This window comes from Lonchura striata, chromosome 1 (assembly GCF_050655825.1).
Source record: "Lonchura striata isolate lonStrDom1 chromosome 1, ASM5065582v1, whole genome shotgun sequence".
NCBI lineage: Eukaryota > Metazoa > Chordata > Aves > Passeriformes > Estrildidae > Lonchura > Lonchura striata.
The window spans coordinates 107522109-107548661 of NC_140703.1; the positions used below are offsets into that span (position 1 = coordinate 107522109).

At 35.7% G+C, this 26553-nt stretch overlaps 1 protein-coding gene across 3 annotated transcripts in view; it reads left to right on the forward strand.

Annotated features, from left to right (window-relative positions):
- The window catches only part of IL1RAPL1 (interleukin 1 receptor accessory protein like 1), a 678558-nt gene that overhangs the window by 567258 nt on the left and 84747 nt on the right, over positions 1-26553 (forward strand). For 2 of the 3 annotated variants that reach the window (XM_021552988.4, XM_077781655.2), the window contains one exon: positions 19770-19850. The exons of the other annotated variant lie outside the window; for it this stretch is intronic. In XM_021552988.4, coding sequence (XP_021408663.1) covers positions 19770-19850 — 81 coding nt within the window. The remainder of the gene's footprint in view (positions 1-19769; positions 19851-26553) is intronic. 3 annotated transcript variants of the gene reach the window in all.

Sequence of the window (26553 nt, forward strand, 5' to 3'; positions counted from 1 at the left end):
CCTGTCACCTCTTTGCATCCCTCTCTAAGGACAATGCATTTCCCTCCTTTATCATAGTCATGAAAAAGCAGTAACAGCATTCAGCATTCAACAAGGTCACCAACTCTTCCACCATAACCAAATGTAGAAGACTATACTTTAATAAATTTCTTGTTACAAATACTCTAAAGATACATTCTTGCTGTGGGACCATTCTATTAGCACAAAGCATCAAACTAATTAGGAGCAGCACACATGCAAATGAAGTTGTTCATCTTAAAAGACTTTGAATAATGCCTCTATGATTAGCAAAGCAATTAAAATAGCAATTCCATGTAATTATTAATCTTTTTAATAAATTCTGTACACTAGATTTAGTTCATTTTTAAGTCCTAAATCAAAATATTTCTTTACATTATATTCAAGTATTGTTTATTAGTTATATTATTTGTTTGTGTATTTTTAATTAATAACTCTAGCCACTTAATTTAAAAAGTTTTCCATTGCTTCTCATACTTAGAAACAAACATTTATAAGAATGTCCTAATGTCCTAATATGAAAAAGTGGCTATAGAATGGCTCTATCTTTATGACTCATTCATTCTACCGAGAGAGCATTTACATTATGAATTTTTATCCAGTGTCTTTTTAAGACACAGAAATGGTTCTGAGCTTAAACAGGAAGGAATGAAAATACTTTTTTATTTTTTTCTCCTTGTCTCGTCTACTCACAGTTTCATGCACACGTAGCAGTGCAGTGAATTCAAACCCTTGTTTACTGCTCACTGACCCCAGGGATAAAAAGTTTGGGTCTATGGACCTGGAGACAAATACACCTCTGTGCTGTAGGATCTGTTTTTTAGGATGAAACATTTTCACAGTCATGTAGAAAGATGTAAGGTGAGAAGTACCAGCAGCCAGCCTTTCATCTGTTTGCTAAATCCCCTCTCTGCTCTGTGTATTAATGAGGCAATATGTCTAAAACACTGATATCTTTAATTTATTGGTGTTTAAAAAATAAAATCAGTCTATCTTCAGAAAGGGGCCGGTGTTCCTTCCTGCTTTGTCTCATATCTTCTCTTCACATGACCTATGGGTCCTTCTCAAGATGAGAAGGAAAAGCTGAAGGTGTTGCACTGAAAGATGCTCTCCATGGGTAAAGGTGAATCCTTTTGAATTGGATGGCATAAAGCAACACAAGGTGAGGGAGAACTGCTGGGAAAAGCTCTGCAGAAAAGGTTCAGAGAGCCCAGTTTAACATGAGCCAGCAGTGGGTCCTGTGGCAAAGACAGCCCCAGCACTCTGGGCTGTGTTGGCAGTGGTGGAGTAGGCATGTCTGTGGAAATGATCCCTTCCCTTCACTGGACATCAGTGAGTGCATCTGGAGCAGTATCCAACTGCTAAAGAAAAGAGGGAGAGGGGGAGCTCCAGGCTGGACCTCCCAAAGTGGCCTATGTTCTGTATGCCATGGCAAGAGAGAGGGTGTGTCCCTTTGCATTTTATTTTTCCATCACAGTGGCAGCCAGTTCACACTGGTAAAATTCATCTGCTATGAAAAGAGAATTTCCTCATGATCCGCCTGTAGCTGTCCAAGTTCACACACTGCTGACTGTCACTCGGGATGCCCTGTAGGGGACTTCCACAACCAGTGCTGCTTCATTCTCTTAATTTCTGTCAAGAAAGGAGGCAATTCAGCTTTACACAAAATAGCCCAAACCCAAATGCTTAAAGAATATCTCTATTTTAGCTAAACATTAGTATCTACCTTGAATTCCCTGTGAAAAGCATTATTTAAAGAAATGCACAGGGTAGCCTGCATTCTGCTCTGGGCATTAAGAGCCATGTACAAATTCTTCAGCCTTTTCTCTGATCACTAAGTTGCTTTCTTTGCCTTCCAAATCAATATGACTGACTACTTTTCCTGAAAGCATCTTCAAAATGCTTTTTATTTCAGAGATTAGTGCACTGTATTGTTCTCCTTTATCCCATGTTCTTAAAGCCAAATGGTTTTCATGGCACAATCATCTGAAAGCAGTGGAAAAAATGAGCATTGGAAATTTTGACTCCAAGATACTTCCTCCTTTGCTGACCAAATTGAAAATTCGTATCATAACATATTTCCTAGCACAGCACATCTTTACATTGAATCAATATGTATGTGTTGGATACTGAATTGTGCTTTGATCTTATTTTCTTTCACCCAAAGAAAACTTATACATAGAGTATGACATATATGTAGCTGTTTTTCAGCTTGTTCTTTAGCTCAGATGACATGATATACTTTGATAAGCAATTCTGCCCAAGAAATATGGGAAGGAAAAAACGGGAAGGGAAGGGAAGGGAAGGGAAGGGAAGGGAAGGGAAGGGAAGGGAAGGGAAGGGAAGGGAAGGGAAGGGAAGGGAAGGGAAGGGAAGGGAAGGGAAGGGAAGGGAAGGGAAGGGAAGGGAAGGGAAGGGAAGGGAAGGGAAGGGAAGGGAAGGGAAGGGAAGGGAAGGGAAGGGAAGGGAAGGGAAGGGAAGGGAAGGGAAGGGAAGGGAAGGGAAGGGAAGGGAAGGGAAGGGAAAAGGCTAATATGAAGGTGTTGGGTCTTTTAGTTTTTTGGGTTTTTTCATTTGAAATTTGTTTTTGGAAGGCAAACAAAACCCTGAAACGTTTTTGAATATCAGTATTATGCTCACTGAGCATTTTGGATTAGAATGTGGGTATCTTTATGCCTATACCCTAAATTCTTTCTCTCTCTCTCTCTCTCTTCACACACTTCTTATTTTAAAAAGTTCATCTTTGTCTAAACTGACATATCTCTGGGCTGTTTTTCATCTTTGCAAAAACCATTTTGATATTTACCTAACTCTGCTTTAAAGCAACTTCTTGTCCTCTTGCAAATGATCTGGTCTGTACAAGGCTCCCAAGGATCCATTTGAATAACCCATGACAAATTAAATCTTATAGAATTGTAGAAGGTATTTTGGATGTGGTGCAGAGCTCAGGGAAGGTAAGGGGTGTGAGGACATGAAGGCAGTGGCTGTCCTGGTGTGTCTCTGCTGCTCATGTGTGAGGGTGACAGGTGAGCTTTGCTTGCTGAGGACAGCACTGCTTGACCCCAAGCAGGAGATGAAAGGAGCTGTGTGCAGAACGAGCCTCTTCCTTTCACAGGAAGGTTGGTCATGGTAACATTTGCTTGCAAAGAGAAAGTTTTTGATTTTTACTTCTACTGGCTGCTCCGAATGTTTTCACCAGGGAATCCGTGCCTAAGGTGTTTCTGAGTTCAGACCAAATGTTTCTGTTTCATCTAGAAACCTTCCAGTGTTTCCATTCATATTTAACTTTCCATTACATCTTCCAATTCCCAAATTGCTTAGGGAAGAAAAAAAGAAGTTTTTATAATGTCAATTATTTCCTAAGTCAAAGGTCTTGGCAGAAAAGTAAGAAGTTTGCAACAGTTTCTCACATTTTTCAATTAGGAGGAATGAGGCATACTGCTGTTTATAGAAATTTATTGCCAGCATATTTTTTGTTTGCTCACCAGATAAGCTACATAACTAAAGGTAAACCCTTCAGATTACCTATTCTTTTTCACCGTCTCAGACTTTATGAGCAGAAAACTGTTGAAAAACATTTACCCTTCTCAGAGATGTCATTACTGCTTTCCAGATTGGTTCCTATTGCAAAATCAACAATAACACAAGAAGTGCTACAATTCAAGCTTTTTAGAGGGTGGCAAAATATCACCAGAGAAATGAAACTGTAGAAGATGTCAGCCATCTGTTGTTTAACCCAACCAAAATGTATTTATTGCAATTCTTTCATAAGGACTGTGTCTTTAGAAGCCAATACAAGTGCATTTGTTGTCAGCAGAAGGCATCCTTTAATTATAATAGGAAGAGGAAACATTCCTCTTTGCCTGATGATACAGAATTTGGAGAAATAGTATCAACAAACCCAGAAACATCCTAAATGAAGAATCCAGCTAACAAACACATTGTACTCTGTTGTGTGGCTGACAAGATGTTCTAATATGAATCAATCAGATGTTAGGTTATAAACAGAAGTATGCAACACATTCTTTCTTACTGACTCACTGCCTTTCATCCAACATGATGTTGTCAGAAATAGTGAAAGATGGCAGCAAAAAGAAAATCAAATGTGAAAAAGACCTGAAAGAGATTCTAAAAATATATCTATTATTATTAAATTTCGAGATTTCAAATACTTTTATGTGTCTGTTTTAGTTCAGAAAAAAAAAAATCAGGTATTAAGTGATTTATTTATTAAGGTATTAAAAACACATCCAAAGCAAGTTAATCACCAAAATGATAGACATAATTTTCAAGAATGAATTTGACTGATGAAAATGGTTACCAGCATAATAACATATTTGTTTCAAGTCCAAATAAAAAATTACAGATTCAAGAAACTGTTATTTGGAAACCTATCTAAGTACATCACAAGGATTTTTTGATACCTCTAAAGTGAGAAAATTCAGCAGTTCTCATTGTACTGAAAAAGAAGCCAATATTTTCAAATATAGAAAAGCAGGACACATAGAAATATGTTATAGATGAAAACATTCTTTTAAAATAGTCTTAAAGAACAGCATTCTTCTGAAATAGCATTACAAAAAAAAAAATCAGGTGGATTAGTGTATAGCATTTGTGGTACACAATTATACTGAATTTATTCTTTAAATTATTTTTTCCTTTTTTGTTTGTATCACCATAGGAAATTATTATTTTTTTTTTTTTACTTTCATTGTCCTTTTTTTTCTTCTGAATAAAGAGGACACTTTACTTATATGAAAGTGTGGAAAATTGTTCATTATTATGTTATTAAAAGCATTGGGAAACAAGACAAATTCTGCCTCTAGAAGCTGCATTTCCTACAGTAATAGCTTTAAAAGTAATTTGAGATTGTGTTATGAAATTCTGTCTCCACAGAAATATTGCTATTGATGTAAATTGAACCAGGATGATGTAAATTGAACCAGGATGTCGTCCATAAAGTAATTTCCTTCTTAACAGAAAAGCTGATTTAAATATGGAACTTACAACAAGCCCAGTAGAAGAACTAGAGTCAAGAGCTGGGTGAAGAAAAAGCAATCTGAGTTTTGATTTTTTTATCAGCATGAAGGAAGCAAGGGAAACAGGATGCTTTCCAAAGTGGTACCAGTAAAAGCTTTTTATCCCATACCACAGGAATGTGTGCACTGTATATGCTGTCAAAATACTTTTAAAACTTTGATGGCAGTCTTAGTACCTGCATATCCCTTGTCGTTAGAAAGGTTAGGTGCTGTCATCATTGTAATTCTCTTTCCATGTCTGAAATGGATCTTTGAACTCGTGATTAATTGAAACACAGCACAGGTTTTAGTCAGAGTCTTTCTGGTTGTGAAAGCAAGTTGGACTCTAGTAACCAAGAGATTTTGTTTCTTCTTGCCATAAAGCTACCATTACAATTACAACTTGTATTGACCCCTTTGTATGTGGGGGCATCAGGTTTCATCCATAGCTTGGTCTTTCCATTGGAATGCTTTATTCCTGTGAGCTTTTGTGGAAGGAGCATTGAAGCAGCGGGGTGGCCGCAGCCTTGTGGCCATGTCAGTAGTGTGAAGTCCATCTCACTGCAAGAAATGAAGAAAAGATAAAATCAGAAGATACTGAAGATCACAGAATGAGTCTCTTTAGAGGAGGCTGATAGATAGCTTGTGTGTCAGGCAGCAAAATTCCTGGATGCAACAGTCAGAGCAGCAAACCCACGGGCTACATCTGAATGTGCTGAATGTCAGGGACATGTGTCCTGTGCCTGCTTGGACATGAAATGCAGTAAGCTGATCATCATGTATTTTTTGCATTTGAATACACTTAAATTGAGATTGTTTACAAATTAGGTAACATATTTTTTATTAGTTGCATCTAAAAACACCACAAATGTTTTCTTGCATAATAAATTATTTGGTACATTTTTTTAATGTTTCATAAAGGTCATTAAATACCTCTTCCCTTTGATCTGGTTGTTGCTTCATTTTTAGCTATTTGATAGGACTGGATATGTAATCTTATACATCAACCCATATTTTCACCTGCACCATAACAAAAAGTTAAAGCATGACATTTGGTGGTTTTTTGCAGCAAGGAATATCTCACAATAAGTGGCAACATTTTCTGTTCTACAGCCTACTTTGAAAATTGTTCTTTTAGACAAGCAAAACTTCCTACATTGTACACTGTTTATGTTTATAGGTTAGTAAAATTTAAGCCTTCTGATGTCTTCCCTTATTGTAATCAAATAGGGTACACCTGAATGTGAAATCCATAACACCAAGGTTTATTATTATTTGAAATAAAATGCTATTAAAAGCAAGAGTATGGTTCAATAGCCTATCAAATGAACAATATTATAATCACACGAGCTCTGATGATTATTTGATTTTGCTTTGTTTCCATAGTAACTATAAATAGCTAAAAGTTTTTGCCTTTTCTTTCCTAAGAATGGATGCTGGGTGTTTTATGGAGACAAGAGTCTGTGCAGGAAATATTAACAAATTGCTTTATGTTATTCAGAAGTCCAAGCTGATTTATTTATGCAATTAACCTTTATTATAGCTTAATTTATCCTAAGTTAATAATGATAATAAATAGCATTTTGTTGACTAGAAGTATCTAGTGGTTTTCCACAGGACATGACTTTATTATCCATCTTGATTAATATCTTAATTTTTGCTGTGGAAGCTGGAATTATTCTCACATGAATGGTTTTTACAGATGATACATAAAACAGGAGAGCGAATTAATATGGGGTAATATTGCTACAAAGAAATAATAAAATTTATATTGAGATATAGTATTTATGGGAAGATTAGAAATTTAATCTAAAAATATCAGCTTGGAAAAAAAAATGTGAACAAATACACTTCCAGTGAAATAACACATTTTCAGTTCAAGACATGAAGCAAGGTCTAACAACATTCAACAGTGTATTCCAGGGACCATAATGATGGACAGCAGGTGAAGTCAATGTTCCATGTAATACAGGTGCTCAGAAGGCTTACAAAACTTTATTCCAAGCCTGACAGGAATTATTTATAACTCACATTCAGTCTAGGGTTCCTCTCTGGGACAATGAAACATCCTGTGATGTTTGGATAAGAAATCCTTATACATATACCAGCAAATATTTGTACTTGGAATTCATTGTGTGATTTTGTATGTTTCCTAGCAGGAATACTTTGTTTTCTATGACTAGACCCAAGATCAAGATACCTAACTACAGCAATGCTTGTAAGTGTGATTTACATTATTTACTGCAATCAATATTTCCAAAATAGATCCCACATGGAGCACCTTAAAACTCTACAGGGCTGCAAATTCACCTTTGTCTATGAAAATGGTTATGTGCTAGCACCATGCAAAACTTTAAACTCAGTGTAAGAGAACAGGGGAACTGGAGGGCTGCACAGCCCCTGGGAGTTCATCCAGATTTGATTCTGCTCTAAAAAGCATGAGCCCTGTACTAAGATGCTATTTGCAATACTGTAAGGATTTCATGGCTTTGCATAGTTTCATATGTAAAGTAAACCAAATTTTGCCAATCTGTCATAATCTGGATTTCACAGAAATTCCTCAGCATGCACAAACAGAACACCAATGAGAAGAAATCAGAGTAACAAGAACTAAAAGCACATTTTCCAGCAAGTGAGGATTTCAGTTTCACACTGCTTTACTAATAAGAAAGCAGCTAATAATTTTTTTATAAATAATTGCCAAAAGTCATGAGGAAAGTAAGGAAAATACTGCCAGTTTTGTGTCACTGAAGCAATTCCTAGTAATTTCTTTAGAAGCAGAATATAAAACATAAATTTCACCTACCAAATCTCACTAGCCCATAGATATGCAGCAGCTTCCCTTACCTGTGTGAAAATTAGAGGTTATTTCAGAATGTCAAACAGGCAGCAGTTATTTTGAAGAAATACCATCTGCTGAACAGCCACTTCCTTCTAAGGAGCAGTCTGGACACGTGGAGGATGGATCAGGACAAACCTGTGCATTCTCCTTGGATGTCTAATATAAGGGGGAAAGCAGAAATAGGAAAGTGATAATGTTCATTCCTGGTGGTTCTTTTTTGTAGCTGTGTATTAATAAGGAATCTGAAGAAAGGGAGATGGTTCTCTGTCCAAGGTCTTGACAAGTTTAAAGTCCCACAGAAACAGAATATGTAGACTACAAACCTGTGGCAGGAACTAACTACTGTCCTTTGTCCATTCTACAAAGTGAGAAGGAGGTAGGGAGAAGTATGGTACAAAGGAAAACATGCACCCCACACTCCTCATTCACAAGAAGGAAATCTTTATTGTGCTGAGAAGATCAGTCTAGCCCTCAGGAAAATGGACAATCATTACAGCAGATGCCAAGAACAAAGTTTCTGTATCACTAGTCTCTGAATTGTAAAACCATGTTTAAAAATTGATTTGGAACAAAATCTGTTCAGACACTGATTTAAACTCTAATTCACATTTAAGCAGTTGTCATGTAGCATAATTCATCAAAATTCCATGAAGACAGAAATTATGCTCTAAAAAAGCCCTTACAGGAGTGACCACCATAACTACTATCTCTGCTCTTTGGGTACCAAAACATGGTTGGTGAAAATATTATAAGAAAAAAGTCTGAAAATATCTTTTTTGCTTTTGGCTTGCCTACTTACTTGGAGGAGAAGTAATGCTTTCCTTTCAGTTTGACTGTAAACAAAAAGGTTTTAGGTACAGAGAATATATTTAATATTTTGAACTGATTTCTTGGACTGGTATTCTTAGTTTAAAAACTCAATTTGTCAAAGCTATTCAGCATATCCTTCAATGTCCAGCTTAGTAAGCATAGAGTTGTTTATGCATTTAATGCCTGATAGTTAAAGCCCCTGATTTACCCAAGGGGAAATTGGTTTTTAAGCAATTAAGCAATTATTTATAATCACTTTATATTTTTATGATTAATTATTTTTATAATCAATAAAAATATTAATTATATCTATGTCTGTCCAGCTAATGAATTGTTCTATTCCCAGAATAATACATCCTTAATAGCAGTTGGGTTTTTTGGCTTTTTCCATATATACAAGAATTTCTTAACATGGTTATGTTTGAACATTATTTAAAAGTATATCTTGAGGGAATCTCTAGCTAAAGTAAAAGATTTCAAAAAAACACTTACCAGTTCCCATAGAGCAGGTGGAGGTCACAGGGCACACCCTTCTGAACCTGAGGTTGCAAAGTGATTTTGTGGCTCTGAAGCCAGGCATGGACTTTGCTTTAATAAAGGTGAGACTAACAAGGAAGTGTTCAGTGTCATCCATGATAGCAAGTACTTACTGAAATTCTTTGTTCAGTTTTCATGTAAAGAGTATAAAAAGAATGTCAGCAGTTTGGAAATGGTTTATAAAAGAACTCAAAGAATAATGTAAGGTTGAAAAACCTGTCTCAACTGTAAAAGACTAAAAAAAAGTTAATCTATTTAACTAAACAAAAAAGAAGGTTAAGAGGTGAATTGTTTGTAGTCTGCAGCTGCCCACATGAGGAAAGCATTCTGCTGGTAGAAGGCTCTTTAATCTTGCAGATGAATGGAGAATGAGACCCAGTGGCTAGTATCAGAAGCTTAATAAATTCAAAGTCAAAATGAGGCAGACTTTTCAGCAATAAAATTTAATTAAACTGTGCAAAACATGCTGGAGTTTGTAGTGCGTCTTCCAGCATTTAAACTCTGTAAATTAAAATTAGTTGTCATTTTAAAAAACATGCTCAAGCACCAGCATGGTGGGCAAAGTGAACAAATCAGTAGTTGAAGTTTTTGGAGTTGTTTTGCAGGAAATCAGATTTGAATGATCATAATGGTTCCTCCTGGATAAAATCCTATGAAACTTCTGAGGCGTATATTCTGTAGTCCTTTCTCGTAGTGAACATTATTTTCTTTTGCAATTAACCTCTTTTGAAGCCATTGGCACTTCATATCCAATATGTGTGACAGAATCTGGCTCTCAGGAATACTGCTCTGCAACTTCATTCTGTTTTAGCACCAGTAAGAAAAATAGCATTTGAATTTGTAAGACATGTAGTCCTCACGTTATGCCTGTGACAGAAATCATTTTGCAGTGTTAGTCCATTATTTGCCCACCTCCATTCCACCCTGGCACGTCTTTGTGCAGGGTCATAAGTGACCTCTGCTCACTGAGAAGAAAGCCCTTGGAGAATTTTTCAGCCTGATTACCCAGGATTACTCAATCCATGGAAGCATCCTGAGTTCTACTCAGCGAAGCCAGTGGAACCTCCTTTTTACAGGGTAATATTTTCTACACTCTAGACTTCAGTGCCACAAGAACTGAACAAATGCTGGTGGCACTTTTTCTGGCTCACTTACAGTAGACCTGAACATGACTTTCAGAGCAGTGATTCATCTGCTCCAGAGAGGAATGCCACATTTCTGTCTTGATCATATATATATAAATAGAATTGCACATATATAATCAGCTTGTTTTGTTAGGACACAAAAGACCTACTTCTTACATATAAACCATGGATAAAATAAAGAGGGCTCCATAGTAAAGAGGGCTCTGACATACCTAGTGTGATTTGTAGCATGCTCAAAGAAAGTGATTTTAGCATGCTCATGAATTTTTTTCCTTGGGAAATATATTAAATTACCTGCAACTTAAAAATTATTCACAATAATTGATAAGTACCATAGAGCAAAGAGATCTTAGAGACTTCGTAGAGAAGTAAATACTCAAATATTCCCTAACTGAAGTAATGGACAGATGGAACCCTGCTTCACTGCCCCACCTAGGAAAAATAACCCAAAAAAAGTGGAAGATGAGTTGGGTCAGAGGACAATATTTATCCTTTATGAGAGCCATTTTTTTTATGCTTTGTTATGTCCTCTTTTAACTGGCTAAAATAAATCCAGTTGATATTACAGTGTACAAAAATTTTCTTGCAGTACATAACTTTATATGTGCAATAATGGTAATTCTACAGGCAGGTCATTTTCATCAACTAAACTGCAGCATATTCTGTAGTTAAGTATTTAAAACAGACTCCTAAAAAAGGTTACATTGAATCCATGAATTTCACTTAACTGATTAAAATTTTCCATTGAGCAAATGTGGTGTTCCCTATTTGTGATAAACAAGATGGTATTCCAAATGCTTACCTTCCACTAAAATAAGAAAATTACATTGTAATTTAGCAGGCAGCTTGCACTCATTTTATGGGACTATTTCCTGAAGGCATAACTAGCAAACTGACAACATGCTTTTGAAATAGCTCATATACTTCCTTGTAAAAAAATGTACTGCACAGATGTTATTAACTTGCCTCTCTGTCTTATACTTGCATTATAATGCTGCTCTATATAAAGCATGTTATGCAAAAACCAGCATACATAGAATATATTCAGGTATTCAGATTATATATTTTATTCTTAATTTAAGTACTTATTTTAAATTTTATGTTTACTTAGTTTTCCTTATTTTATTTTCTAAATGCAAAAAGCATAATAATTGCATAAAGATCCAATCCAATTAAAAATTTATTGTGCAATTCAACAATAATGCCCTCAGATTTGGATATTATTACATAATTATTTGAAATTATATGAACTCATGTTAAAATGTTTCACACACAAGTGTCTGCAGAAATCTACCCATCAGAATCTTGCATACCTTCACAGTATAAATTGCTGTCCATAAGGGATGTTTGGATACAAAACTTCTGCCTCTATATAGGTGGTCCTGCGATGGTCAATAGTGTTGTGGTTAAGCCTCTTTGGGCAGACAAGCACCCCACAGCACCTCACTCACTCCTGCAGTGGGGTGAAGGACAGAAGTGAGAGATCTCATGGACTGAGATAAAGGCAATTTAACAGGTAAAGCAGAAGCCACAAACAAAGCAAAACAAGGAATTCATTTGCCACTCCCCATGGGCGGGCAGGGTTCAGCCATCTGCAGGAAACCTGGGCTCCATCAACACAGTGGTGGCTCGGAGAGACAAATACCATCACTCTGAATGCTCCCCTTCCTTCTTGACTCCCCAGGTTTCATTGCTGGGCACAAGCTCCAAATGGTGTAGGATGTCCCTGTGGTCATCTGGGTTGTGTCTCAGATGTCTCTCCTCACAATTTCTTCTGCAGTACAGGCCTGCTCACAGAAGAATGGTGCAAGAGACAGAGGAGTTCCTGACACTGTGAGCTCAGCTCAGCAACTAAACAACTAAAACAATCCTGTGTTATCAACTCTGATTTCAACACCATTCAAAACCACAGCAACTAATGGGTTGCTAAAAAGAAAGTCAACTTTATTCCAACCGAAACAATGAGAAAATATAGTTTACCCCAAGTTTACAATAATGGAATAATTAAGCTTAGTAATGCAAATTCTGTGAAAACAGTGTCAAATCTGACTTTTATAGACACTGGCCCTTTGGTGGCAAAAAAATTGACTTTTTTTAAAAAAAAGTTATTATGCGTTCAAGCAATGAAAGCTATATCCTTTGAGTTCATTAATAATGGATAGCACGTCTGGCATTTGCCATTTTCACTCATTTTCCATTTTTACTTGGAGAACAGTCTAGATCTAAAAGCTGATGTTTACTAATAATACCAGAAAGAACCTAGAATTGTTTTGAACCAGATACTCAGGTTTCAAATGGCTGTCAGGCACTAGGAGGAGCTCATGGAAAGTCCTGTGCTACAAATAGTCCTACAAATACCATCTGTATTTGTCCATAGTGCCCCATGGTGAAATAAGCAGAAGAGGAAGCTCACCACAGCTTCAGTACTGGAGTGTCAGGTGCTTGCATCTGAATGAAATTCCTCCCAGTTAAGCAGAGCTTTTGTGGGAGCTGGCCATATTTGTTATTGCAGCTAGCTCAGATTAGATCCTGCTGCTGTGTTCATCCCTGTGATCTTTTCCCTGACTGTAGCTGCAGTGCTGTGCTCTTTGTAGTCCCACCTCAGTGTGCACTCCACATCCTCCAGCGTTTGTCAGTGAGCCATTATACATTTGTGGTCACTACTGCTGTCCCAAGTGTAGCAAGAGACTCTTTGTCCTTACTCAGATGCCAGTGCAGATAGCAGTGTGTTATAAGGATCTGCAGCAAAAATATATTGTAACTATTGGAAAGTATTTCAATTTGAATTTGGGAAAAAAATTTAGAAATTTCAAAATTTCTGTTTTTTAGAAAATTATATGTTATATTGGAATTGAAATTATTAAAGGGATCACTTTTTCAGCTTAGAGGCTTTCTCATTATCTTAGATTTTAAGTATGATTGTGGGATTTCCAGCAGAGAGAAGCAGTTATGAAAAACATTTTGCTACAGTTAGTTAATTCTTCACTATATGTGCTATGTTCAATGAGTCCATTTGAAAACCAAATGAGTCAACTCTGTCTTCTTTAGAATCCACAGCAAACTCTAGATGTGCCAATTTTAGAGAATGCTTATTTCTTTGGGAATATGATTTCCTAATCTTTATGACATATTAAATTAAAATAATAAAAAATATAATTTTTCATAATAGCAAGAAATACACAGGTGGCTGAAGGATTTTTATAGTACTTCTTCAGCTCAGCTCTTAAAACTAAAAAATATAATTTTTAGAAGTGTGTTAAGTAATAAAACCCATGCTTATAGAATTTTATCAGAAGACAATTTGGGATGGTCAACTCATTAACCTCTGAGTATTTTGCCTGCAATATATTGACACATTGCCAAACATAATTCTCTCCAGCAGTGGCCATTCATGGTGCCAGATTGAAAATAAGGTTTCATAAACCAAACCGAAACAAAACCTAACCAAAAATAATGTGTTTAAGAGCCCTCTTAAAAATTTAGTTCTGCCTCCTAAAATAGGGTCTGTTACAAGAAATTAGGCACTGAAATGTATAGAGGATCTTCAGGCCTTCTATAGGATGAATTGTACTATTTGAAGTAGCACTTCACTGCTATGTCTAGCAGGAAGCCTCAGCTTTATTTGAAAGTAGTTATTTGCTTTCATTACCAGACACATCTGTGACTGCACATCAGCGACCAGAATTCTCTGCCATACAGTGAAGTCAAGTCCTTCAGAATCCAAAGAAAGGAGTGAAAGTCATTTTAACAAATTAAGTAATCTACAAGTAGGTATTTTCTTCTGATCTATTGACATGGATGTCCTTTGGAATAAACACAATTAGTGTACAAAACATGTCAAATGCATTGTACCTTACAAGTGCTAATTTAATTCCACTGACCAAGGATCAGTTAGCTTCGAGGTAGACTGTACAAATGCAGAATTTGAAAAAGTTAAAGTAAGATCCAGTCCTAGTTATTCATTTTCTATGAAACTAATTTAAATTCCCTGACTCTTGTCATGGTTCTCATTAAGGAATTGCAAGCGTGATTAATGCTGGGCCCCATCAATGATCTCTCCTCTCTTGGCATGAAGGAGTGTTTTAGGCCACTAAAAGAATCATTGTCAAAGGTACTGGTCAAAGGAGATTTTGCCATAAATCTGTGACTTTAACAGAGTCAATGGCAAGGTTCACTCTATTAATTACTACATAGTAAAACATGCAAAGGAAAATCAAGTTAGAAGTAATTTAGAATTACTTACATGTAACTTACAGGGTTTCTAAAGGGTAAGGATGCAAAAGGGTTTAACAGCACTCAATCATTGACTAATTTAACATTTACAAAGTGATTTGATAGAGTTTACTACAATTGCAACAGTGATTTAATTATAGATCTGAGCAGCGACGTTCATGCTGTATTACTAGAGGATATTTAAATCAATATATCCACACATACAGACACAAAGATGTATACAGTTAAATGCATAAAGGCATTCCTGTTAAAAACTCCCCAGTCCATCTTGCTCCACAGAGTGGCAGTGTGGTTGCCTCTTGCCTCTGAGCCTCTTTAAACAGATTCATGCCCTATTAATTGTAATTTGAGGGAATTTTCTTTTGTTAGATTACCTAACTATCAAGGTTTTGTTAAACGTGAGTGTAAGCATGAGTGAGTAGTATTATATATGCAAGGTGGTCTTTGGAACACCTAGCTTTTCTCCACACTCTAACATAAAAAACAGTACAATAACAAGTATAATACAATGGAAATTAGCAAAGTGATTATGGGGTGCAACATCTGATTTAAAGTTTCTGTTACTGTTGGTAACCATATGAATAAAGTGCCCCGCCAGCACTGATTTCATTCTTCACTATTTCCAGAACATAGTATCTATTCCACGATGAACATGGATTAGAGCTTTCTGTCCATTGTTTCCAGCATGTTCTAGCAGTTGACACATGCCATCATGTTGCAGTAGCTTCTTTACCAATGTAAAATTCATTCCAGTGTGGGGTGGGCAGTAAATATCTATATGATGTGCAGTTAGATTACAGCAGTCAGTAGGTTGTGACATGAGCTGAATAACTAAAGTCACTTCCCACAATTCTGGTAAAATTACAGACATTTGAGCGATTGCTCATCTCTACAGTGGTGCTGTCTGGAAGGATAGTGCCACAATTAGTTCTCATACAGACACATCTATTTCCAACATATACAAGTACAGTTTCAGGAGTTTTTTCAGGATGTATTTCAAAATGGCATTTTTTCAGTGTCAAAGACAAATGTCTCAGGTATTACTTTCACAAATAAATCCTTGCTTTTCCCATACAACACATGCATCAACATTGACAATTTAACATTTGTTCCAGTTTTGTTGGGCTTGTACTCCCTGTTCTATTGGTTAGAGTACAGTTCCATTGTGATTTAGTCCCTGTGCAATGATCTCTATACAGCATTCTCTCCTCCAGGCTGAACAGCCCCAAATTTCTTCACCTCCCTCATAAAGAAGGTGATTCCATCCTCTTATCAATGTCATAGCCTCCTCTGGGTTTACTCCAACAGTTCCATGTCTTTCTTACACTGGGGACACCAAAACTGCACACACTACTCCAGTGGGGTCTCACAAGAGCAGAATAGAGGGGCAGAATCCCTTCCTTTGACATGATGCTTATGCTGCTTGCAGCCCTGGGTTTGATTGGCTTCCTGAGGAGGGAGTGCTCAGACAGAATTACTGTTGGATGTGGTTTATTCTGATGTATCAGATCACCTCAGGACACCAGCCTGGAAGGCCTCCTGTCACTAGCATTTTTGCTGGACATTTGCTACTGTCATTGTTCCAAATTCATCTGCTTTAGAATCTGATGCTGCTGGGAAACCTGTGGCAAATAATAGTGCTTATTTCTCTTGTTTGAGCTGTTGATCCTTACATACAGTGTAAGTTTTGGCTCTAGGACTTGTACCATTTTTTCTCCCTAACCTCATATTTTCTCATTCTTTTATGGTCACTTCTCCCAGTAGAAGTTTTGCTGAGACTGAAAGCAACAGGATATAATGGGAAGCTGCTACTAATTTACTATTATTAACTTTTCTAAAAATATTTTATTAAAGGAAATTTTGACTGTGCTCATCCTTGTCAATTGGGATTAGAAGTGACCTATTATTTTCCATTGTCCCTTCCAGTGAAAGACTGGCAGTTCATGAGAAAAAAGAAAGAAAAGGACATGTGATTTCATAGAATTAGATTGGTAAATTTAGAGCCATCATCACTATTCTCTCCATGCTTCAGTGTTCATATAAATTATGATCTGGATACTCAAAATCATCTACTTATGTGTTCTTTGGCTACACTGAGGGGTTACAAAGGTACCTTAAGGGAATTGTAGGGCTGCTTATAGAAAGTCCTGACAAGGTGCACTTTAGGAAAAGTGATAGCAAATTGAATGTGCAAATGTGTAGGCACACAAACTATTTAATGCTTTTAAATATCAGTGTTTCTGATAATAGATCTGCCTCATCCCATATGCATTCAGTACTTCCAATTGTATCAAAGAGCAAAAGCCTAAAAATATCTAGGGAGACAATGCACAGGTTTTCCTAACTAAAAGTGATTTAATCCTTAGTCATTTTTCTGAAAGAAATTGTTATAAACCCACGCACATTCCATGCACTAGACCATCACAGATAGATCTGCAATACAGTCTAATTTATAGCTTCTGAATGCCAAAACTCTTCTTTGCCCATATTTAGCTCATATGAAATATAAAAAAGTGAGATAACTTTTGTCTCGAATAATTTTCCCCAGAACTATATTTTGCTATGTCATCTTTAACACCATGATTAAAAAAAAAAAGCACCACAAAATCTTTGCAGAAGAAAACACTCATATTAGTATTGTAGGTTCATTACTTTACATAGCTGAAAAGTAGCTGTTACATCCTCTCTAACAATACATAATTTCACAATCTTGACAATTTTGTCCTCTGACTTAGCTGGAGAAAAACCAAGACATTTGAAATATATAGTCTTTATTATATTAATTCATCTAAGTTTCTTTTTTGTGTACTTATATCCTAAACTGCATGTGACCTATCAAGATTTAAGTGTACTCATTAAGTGTAACTTCCTTCAGAAAAGAGAAATTTCTCAGCTGAGAACAGTTGCCATTTCATGTCTAACCCATTTAGACATAATGGTAGTGTCTCTCAAACTCATCTATGCAGAAGTATGGTGTGGATTATCTGCTGAAATTTGGTGTGCTGTAAGGATATTTTGGAAGTATATCCTGAAATGTATGTGATCCATATATCTTTAAATAATTCTAAATGCCATTAGAATGCCATGCCATTATTTTACAATACCAAAAAATTATCATCTAAAGTTATAAAGACAGAAGTGTCAGAAAATAAAATATTTGGATTATTTCAAAATCAAATCCTTGTAAAGCTCAATGAAGATCTCTAGAAATTGTAGCAAATTGGCACATACCCTGAATTTCAGGAACTTGTATCTCCTGCCAGTTATGCATCTTCAGATTATGTTCCTAAGAAAGATGTTTTGGAGAGAATGATAACTTGCATGTATATGCCATTTTTATTTAATTTCAAAAATCTTTTCTTGTCATTGAAAATAATGACAGACAGCTTACCTTGAGTAAGTTTCCTTCCTGGATCACCAGTGGCTCTTACTTCTCTTTAAATGTAGTTTGGATAGGATCTTCTCTCTCTTCCTCAAACCAGCAAGTCATTAACCTCTGAGGAAAATGTCCTTTCTTACCTAGTGCAGCAATATAGATATTTTAATTTGCATTTATTTCTATTTATCAAACATTATACTTTATCAAATTATATAAAGCAACAGTTATTATTGCTGCAAACTTCATTTATACACATAAAGGAGGTTAATACTTTTTTCCATTATGAGCTCATAACTGAGAGAAGATGTGGTTGTAGATTAGAGTTTCTGATGATGGCCACATTTATGACAACTGACTCCAACTTTTGCCTTTGAAGAACTTTATAGTGTATATTCCAAATACAGTATGAGACCTGGCCTAAAGCATAAAGCAAAAGGAAAGATAAAGAAAAAAATGAGTTATTCTGAGAAAAAAAAACTGGAAAATATTTCTAAGATTTAACATGTTCAAGATATAGATAATCTAGTTTATCATTGGTTGCATTACACAATTAATATAAATTTAAAATTTTTAACAGGAGGATGAGTTGCTTCTCCAAAGCACAAAAAAAAAAAGGAGCAGATAGCTTGGCTTTGATACCATTTCAGTCAACTTGAATGATGCCAAGAAAACTGCTGGTCATTTTTTCAGGTTTACTAACATTCTCTTTTTCTCTGTTACTGGTGGAATTTGAGTCTCAGAACTGTAACAGACTGTTTTTCTCTCCTATTTTTGATTCAAAAGCTATTGTATAGCTGCCACTACTTAGCGACCTTTTCCTCCTGGCGTGCAAAGCCTCTCTTGCAATGTCTCTTGCTTTATTGCCCTGTGAAGTAATATCAGCCAAAACAGTGGGAATGCAAACCTCTCCATGCTACCAGAGAGTACCCACAGGATACTGACAATCTATTTTAAAATGTTTATAATTGTTCACAATTGCAGTTCCTCCAGCATCTGCATGGATTCATTTCAGAAGAATACCATGTGCCCTTTCCTGAACTAAATTAGTTTAAGTTTAAGAAGTCTTAATTAATTTTATAAAAGAGAATATGCTATATCCATTACTGGACTACACCATGCCACTAGGCAACCTGGCAACTAATGTATCCATAACTATCCGTACCTTTCATTCTTCTCGTAAGAATTAGAAAATTTTAAAAAGGAAAGAATAATTGCCTCCTGTAATCCACCATTCTTGCCAATGTTTTTGGATGTTTCTAAAGATCTGAATCTATTATACTTTTAAATGGCTACATTTCCATCCTTTCCTCAGAAGAATATTGCCCATCTCAGAAGAAATGCTAATTTCTTTTTTCTTTCAAAACTCATATGTGTTCTCATGTAGCCTTTTAAACTGATGGCTTTCTTGCTTTTATGAAGTGCCCTTGTGTCTCCTATGTATCAATATCACCTTTAACTGGTTTCCATAAGAGATGCTATATCTATAGTTAATGTTCTGTTCAAGTACAAATTTACCAGCCTCCATACAATTATACTGTGTTTTATGCTCAAATCAAAGCCAAATAATGGAGAGTGAATTCAATAATCAGAAAGAGCATTGGGAAGGACTGCAACTTATAAACATATTTTGGTTTCCTATTGCATACAACTTGCTGTCAAGAGTCACACTTATCTACTTTGGCTTTTGATCTAAAATGAAAAGCTGTATTTGTGCCCCTGAATGGTTTAATCATACTGACAATTGAAAGATAGATACAACATACACAATCCTAATGTTTTCCTTCCAGTGTGGGGAATTCTGAGATTTAAGAAGCCGAAAATCACTTTCATACTGGAGTTTATAAACAGAAATCAGAAGCTTGGAGGCAGTGAGTATGTCTACCTTAACAAATAATTTGGTGTAATATCAGCAGTCTAATAGACTGAGCTGGTTTATGTCAAGGCCTGAATTTTGCATCTTTTTACATTTTAGAGTTTTGCTTCAGAGTAGATTCAGGCCCATCCCTGTGACTGCATGCCACCTCCATGTGTGTGGCTCAGAGCTGCCCACAGGGACCAGATCTGGTGCACACATGGGGTTCTCTTTGAAAGGAAGTAATTCAAGCCTCCTCTGTAAACTTTGTCTGAACGTGGCAAATAGAGAAAATATCCTGTAGAACTGTGCTGCAGCTCTGAACAGTTTGATGAAATGCACAGGAAGAACTTCTTAATGGGCTGTAGATTCATTGTTTCTTAGTACAGTTCCAATTGTATTTATTCACTCTACAGAAAATAACTGAGTACAAGAAGATTTAAATGCTAGGGGGAGAGGAGACTTTCACAAGCTTTAAGACCATGGTCAAGAAAGAATCTATATGCCCTAACATACACTGCAATATTTTCTTAATTGCAGGACAAGCATGGTTTCTGCTTTAGTTTTGACCTCTGTAGCCCTGTATTTGTCCTCCATGAAACCTAGTACTGGGCTAGAGAGAACTTTGAACTGACCTAGTGTGATCAGTCTCAACCCCAGTCAATAATGGTAACCTTTAAAACAGAAGTTTTAAAAATGTGTGTGAAGAGTGCCAGTTGCCAGTGAAAGACTCACTGTTATTGCAGTTTTTTGTCAGTCTGGAACTTATCAGAAGTGCCAAAATTTGAAAGCATATATATACATAAATATATTTGTATTTATTTATATGTATATATTTGGCATCCTGAACTCTGTACTGACTGAGTAGCCCTTTACTGTGAAGGCAGTCAAACTGTTTTCTTAGTGCTTGTGTTTTAACTAAGGTTCCAGAACTGATTTATTTTCCAGCATATTTTAGTTCGTGTCTCAAAAAAAAAAAACAAAAAAAAAAAAAAAAAAAAAAAACAAAAAAAAAAACACGACCCAAAAAAGCTTTCTAGCTAAGTGTGCAGAACCTGCTCCATGGAGAGATAACTGATGGTGAGTTTTGAAGTCTCACTAAAACTGAATGTAAGCAGCAGTCATATTTTTATAAGGGGGCAAGTATTACTGCAATATAAACAGAAGAATCAGCTTCAAATTCCAACTCCTGACTAAGAGGAAATTGTGGCTTTTGCATTGAACTGGTAAGGTAGATAGGGAAGGATTTACTAGCCTTTATGACCATTCTTTCTACAATTGCAAGGCCACAGGTCTCCCTAACCCATCCCACAAAGCTCCCTGTGGAACTGGAATGGCACTTGATGCATATGCAGTGCTGTCTGCACTGAGCCACAGGCACCATCTCCTGCCACCGTGGAGTGGCCAAATGCTGAAAAAAGCAAAGTACAAACGGTTGTGCACTGATACTTTCATCAGCATGTAATACCCAGGTCCTTCTATATTTGATTTAACACTCCTCTGAAGTCAGACATCAAATGAACTAAGGTCAAGTACTGATCATACAGCAGAAATGTAAGACATGAATGTGAAAAAGAGCAAAGTGTCATTTAAGTCATGGAAGTGGTTTAGCTAGTGATTCAAGAAAGATAATTTCATTTAAGGAGGCACATGCTTAAGAGTTTCAACTGTTTCTAAGCATGAACCATCAAACACAGTAACAGAAAAACTGTTGCAATAATCCCTTATATTAAGATATATTTTAGCTGAAATGCTTTTATCCTAAAAATTTTGTATGTAATAGTTAAAGTCTTTGCTGATATAGTCATAGAGAAATGAAAAGGACAAATGTTTTTTTAAAATCTCAAATGGAAAGCAAAAGCTACTTCAGCCTAGATCTACAACGCTTCAATTCCTTTTAATTTATCCCAATTAGCAGGATTTGCATTTTGTGATTTATTTGTATAGAAACTTTTGTAACTGATCCTGGATTGAAACAACAGAACCATGGGTCTGAAATCTGAAATGCAACCAATAAAATGGAACATCCTAAGACTTAGTAAGATCAGGAATAAGGAAATCTCAAATAAATAGAAAGACTGTACTAAATCCAGGAAAAATATTCTCATTGGTAATGCAGGGGAACAATAGTAAAGTCGCCCTTTGAGCTGTAGGAGATAAATAGAAGAAAAATCTTGAATGGTCCAAAATGTTTCCTCTATCTATAATGTAACAATACAATTTTAATAAAAGAAGACAAAAAAGCAGGGCACTGTGAAGAACTGTAATTATTATGATTTCATTTGTAATACAAAAAGTTAAAATAACAAGTTTTTGAGAAAACCTGGTAGTTGCATTGGATGTCATCATCAACCTCTCTGCATTTTATCTGGATAGAGAAGAATTCAGGGGAGGACAGAGCAAAAAAAATTGAACACTTTGCTTTTTCCATGCTACCTTGCTTTTGGAAACACATCTTGCAACAACCTCTCTTTAAAATCAGGGAGTTTCTAGGTACCTTCATAAGGAAAATGTCCAAATATTTCCTCTGAAAAAGATATTTGCTTAAATATGCACTGGATGAATGTAATTATTAGACAAAACATAAGTCAGCTTTCTGTCAATGCTTAAGTTGTGATAAACAAGCAGTGCTTCTCAATAGGCTTCTCAAAATGCTGAACACTGTGATTTCTTCCATAAGTTTCTTCAGACTACCCTGGTCATGAACCCAGTTTGTCTTCCAGGGAAAATCAAACAATATATTCCACATGGAGTTTGTTTAGATAAAAGCAGGTTAAAAAAGGAGAATGTACAAGTATGCATTTCCCTGATTTTTGTGACAAGATACATGGTATATAAAGGTTCAGAAATGAATATTCAATATTATCTTATACTTAAGTTCTGATGCTGTACCCACTACCTATATTTCTCAACACTTACACAGCTTAATAGTTTTACTCAGTATCTTCTCATAAAATAGAAAATCTCTCCTTCTATTTATTTCCTCAGATATTACAATTCTGTTACTGATATTGAATCTACAGATTAAGATATCTACCTCTGGATGTCTAGACGTGAGCCAGGCTTTTTGCTATTGTTGTCAATGCAGATGCAGAAAACATAGTAGACTCCAATACATTTTTCATCTCATTGTTAATTAGACACCAGGACAAATTAGTCATACCTACTGCCTTTTTCATGACTTATTAAAAAAATTTAGATTACCAGTGTTCCTTTTTCTCTGAAAGGTGAAATGTGCCATGGGAGAATATTTATTCTGCACGGCCATTTTGGGGGCACACTAGAAGCTTACCCACAATGGCACATTTCATGCTTAGCATTTTTAGCCATTTTCCCATCAATATATTCTTCTGGGATATTCAGTGAGGCCTTTGGTAATTATGCTCAGATGTAAAGAAAACTAAAAAATCCTGTTTCATGGCTGAATGGCTTGAGAAAATCTTAAAAAATTTACTTAAAGATGAATTCACTCCTAGTAGTTATGCTAACAAATCTGAAACTCTTATAAGAGTGTCAATGTACATAAGGTTCAGTGCTTGCTTTCAGATACCGAAAATGTACTTAAAGGCTTGTTGGACAGACCATCTGAGTCATGGTGACCTGTATGGTTTCTTCACACTCCAAAACATGTCTTTTACCCACCTAAAAGCATCTTTGGAAAAATCTCTTGCAGACAGAAGTACATTCCCTGTTAGCAGCAAAATTGTACCCAGGGAGGGGATGCTGTGCACCATCTCCCCTCTCTCAAGGGCAGATGAAGATACAACTTTCCTGCTCTTCTGTGTATTGATCCTTATGAAAGAAGGCATAGATATAAGGGATACATTCCAATTATTTGAGCATGTTCATGTGTTTTTAGCTGTTCTTCATCTAAGACTTAATTATTTGAGAGAGAGAGACATTACAAAGGAAAAGATGCATCTGACAAAACAGTCTATTACTGAAAAAAACTCTATTTCACTAGTGCTTATCATGACATCAATAATGTTCTGAGGCAATGACAGGCAAAAATCAACCAGTTAACAGAAATCTAATCCACAGAAATGTAACTTAACAGCACTGACAAAGTATGCCTAATATGAAACATAAAAGACAACTTTTCCTTTTCTTCTTCATTGGTGGAACTGTGACAGCAACTCATGCAGAGAATTTATAATTTTGTTTTTTTGAGAGAACTAGTTTGAAGAACATCTAATAAGGTTAAAAAGGACAACATATTCAAAATAATTATTGTTAACCCCTGGATTTTATTTTCTCTTTTATTATATAATTTCTCATGGATTTAAATACAGGGAGGTTGGGTCCCTTTTTGTCACTAGTATTTCACATGTAGTATGTGTTCAATTGTGATATTTTTGTTTTTATCTGATAATGACAAGCATTTTGGTTACAATATTGAACTTTGTTCTCTTGTGCTTATGTAGAGATCTGAAAATAGATATCTGAATAAATGTATTAACTTAAAATTCAGCTTCATAAAGCAGTAAGCTATTGATTCAGTATCTGCAGCTAGGTCTCCTTTACAGATAGCACAAACACCTCATTTTTCTTTAATATACAGTTCTTTGTTATGGAAATAAGTCACAGGCTCCCAAATTCTACACTTTATAATATACTTTGCTCATTTGACCCTCCATTTTTTGCAGAATATCACTGATGAAAAAATGTTAATGAATCTTATATTGACCTATTTCTTATTTCCTCTAAACAAGTACACACATTTTATACTCTCATATAAAGGAGATTTTGAGTTTTCCATGTGCTTTTCTATATGTTTTTCTGCTTAAATTGATTAAAAACTTATTTTTGATTGGGTACATCAGTGACAAGCATTGTATTTAAATCCACTGTGCGTGGAAGCTGTGTACTTTTATTTTTGTCCCTCTGTAAATCCATCCATACCAAAACAATGCAATGCAAAAGTGTAGCCATCTTTTTTGACCAATTCAGTTCATGGAATCATAGAGTTAGAGAATACTTTGGATTTGAAGGGACCTTTAAAGGTCATCTTGTCAAACCCCCCTGCAATGAGCAAAGACATCCCCGGCTCGATCAGGCTGCTCAGAGCTCTGCACAAACTGGCTTTCAGTGTTTCCAGAGCTGGACCATCTTTCACCTCTCTGGGCAATCTGCCCCAGTGTTTCACCACCCTCATTGTAAAAAATTTCCTCTTTGTATCCTGGGAGCTTGTTCTCTGCTGTTCTAATATCTGGTTTGATCGAAATATTGATTTTCTCTCTGTGAGCGAACACTAACTTGCTACAGGATCACCACAGTTATTCCTTTACACTGTATTCAGCTACTGACAGAGAAGCATAGGCAGAACAACATATTGTATTTCCCTGCCCTTTTTTGAGCAGATATTTTTTGGTCTGTTCTATTTAGCAAACTGGGAAGGAGGATACAGAGCAACAGCCCTGAACTTTGACCAAGAGCATTATAACAGCTCTTCAGCTGTGATTTTTTTATAATGAAATGTACAGAAATATGCACATAATGGGCAAATAACTAACCCAAATGGACCCCTTTTTTCCATTCCAATAAACTTATGTAAATTAAAATGGATTTAACAGAAGTAAACAGCATATTCTCCTATGAAACCCTTGTAAATGGGAGCAGAAATAGCCCAAATTTTCTACTGTTTAATGTCAGCAGTTCCCCATAATTTGTTGCAACACTTAGGTGATTTTCAAGACACACAAGTTCAAACTTAAATATCCCCAGATACATGTCCTAAGACATATTTCGACTAAATTTTTACAAGGAGAACTTCTTTCCTCACTGAATCTGTACTTTAGTAAAATAGAAATAATAGCAAAATATTTATTTAAGGAATGGTGAACACCATAAAGTGTCAAGTAAGTTCAACAAAATTTTTCATTTCATTCTCTCTTTTTTTTTTTAATCAATGTTTTCCATACTTAAAACTTACTAAAAGAAAATGCCTTTTCATTATAAGAATTCACAAAATTATTTGTAGTCCTAACACTAAATAGAGATGCTTATTTTATTTTTTTTATTTTAGGGCACTAAGAAAATTAAGAACTAAAATGAAGCTTCATAATGAAAAATGTCTAAGTGAACACTTAAATGATATTTGAACACTCATTTTAAAAAGAAGTTACATGTTCTGGGGTCTGAAATAGTTTAGTTATCACCCAGTACTTTGGATGTTCTTCCTCATTATTGTTCACTACAGAGGTGCTCTCATTGGTTTCATTACTTGGGCAATTACTGGCACTGACTGTAAATTACTCAACAAACACTGATAAAATGGAAAAAAATTTGATTCAGTGTGCACTCTAGCTAATATGCAGAGCTAAAAATTAGTAACAGGACTTTAAATTCCCTTCTTCATATTTCATTCTGTCACCTTCATTATCTTGAGGTGATAAAGAATGAGCTTTTGAGAATAATGTAAATCATTTTATATGCAGGCTGAAGTGAAATTTTCAGTTCTCTTAGGACATTTTCATTGCATAATACACTGATATGAGAAGAGAAAAAAAAATGCCAACAAATTGATTGAATTAAATTTTTCACCAACATCTTTCTTTTATCTTTCAACAAAAAAGAAAAAAAGTGTCACAAAGATCCATCTCATGTTGCATTACAAGGACATCAGAAATACTGTTTTGGCTGCTCAGCACTGAGGTCAAACTCTAACTTTCAACTTGCTCATCATTAACATTTTGACATTCACTTAGCCCGTCTGTTCA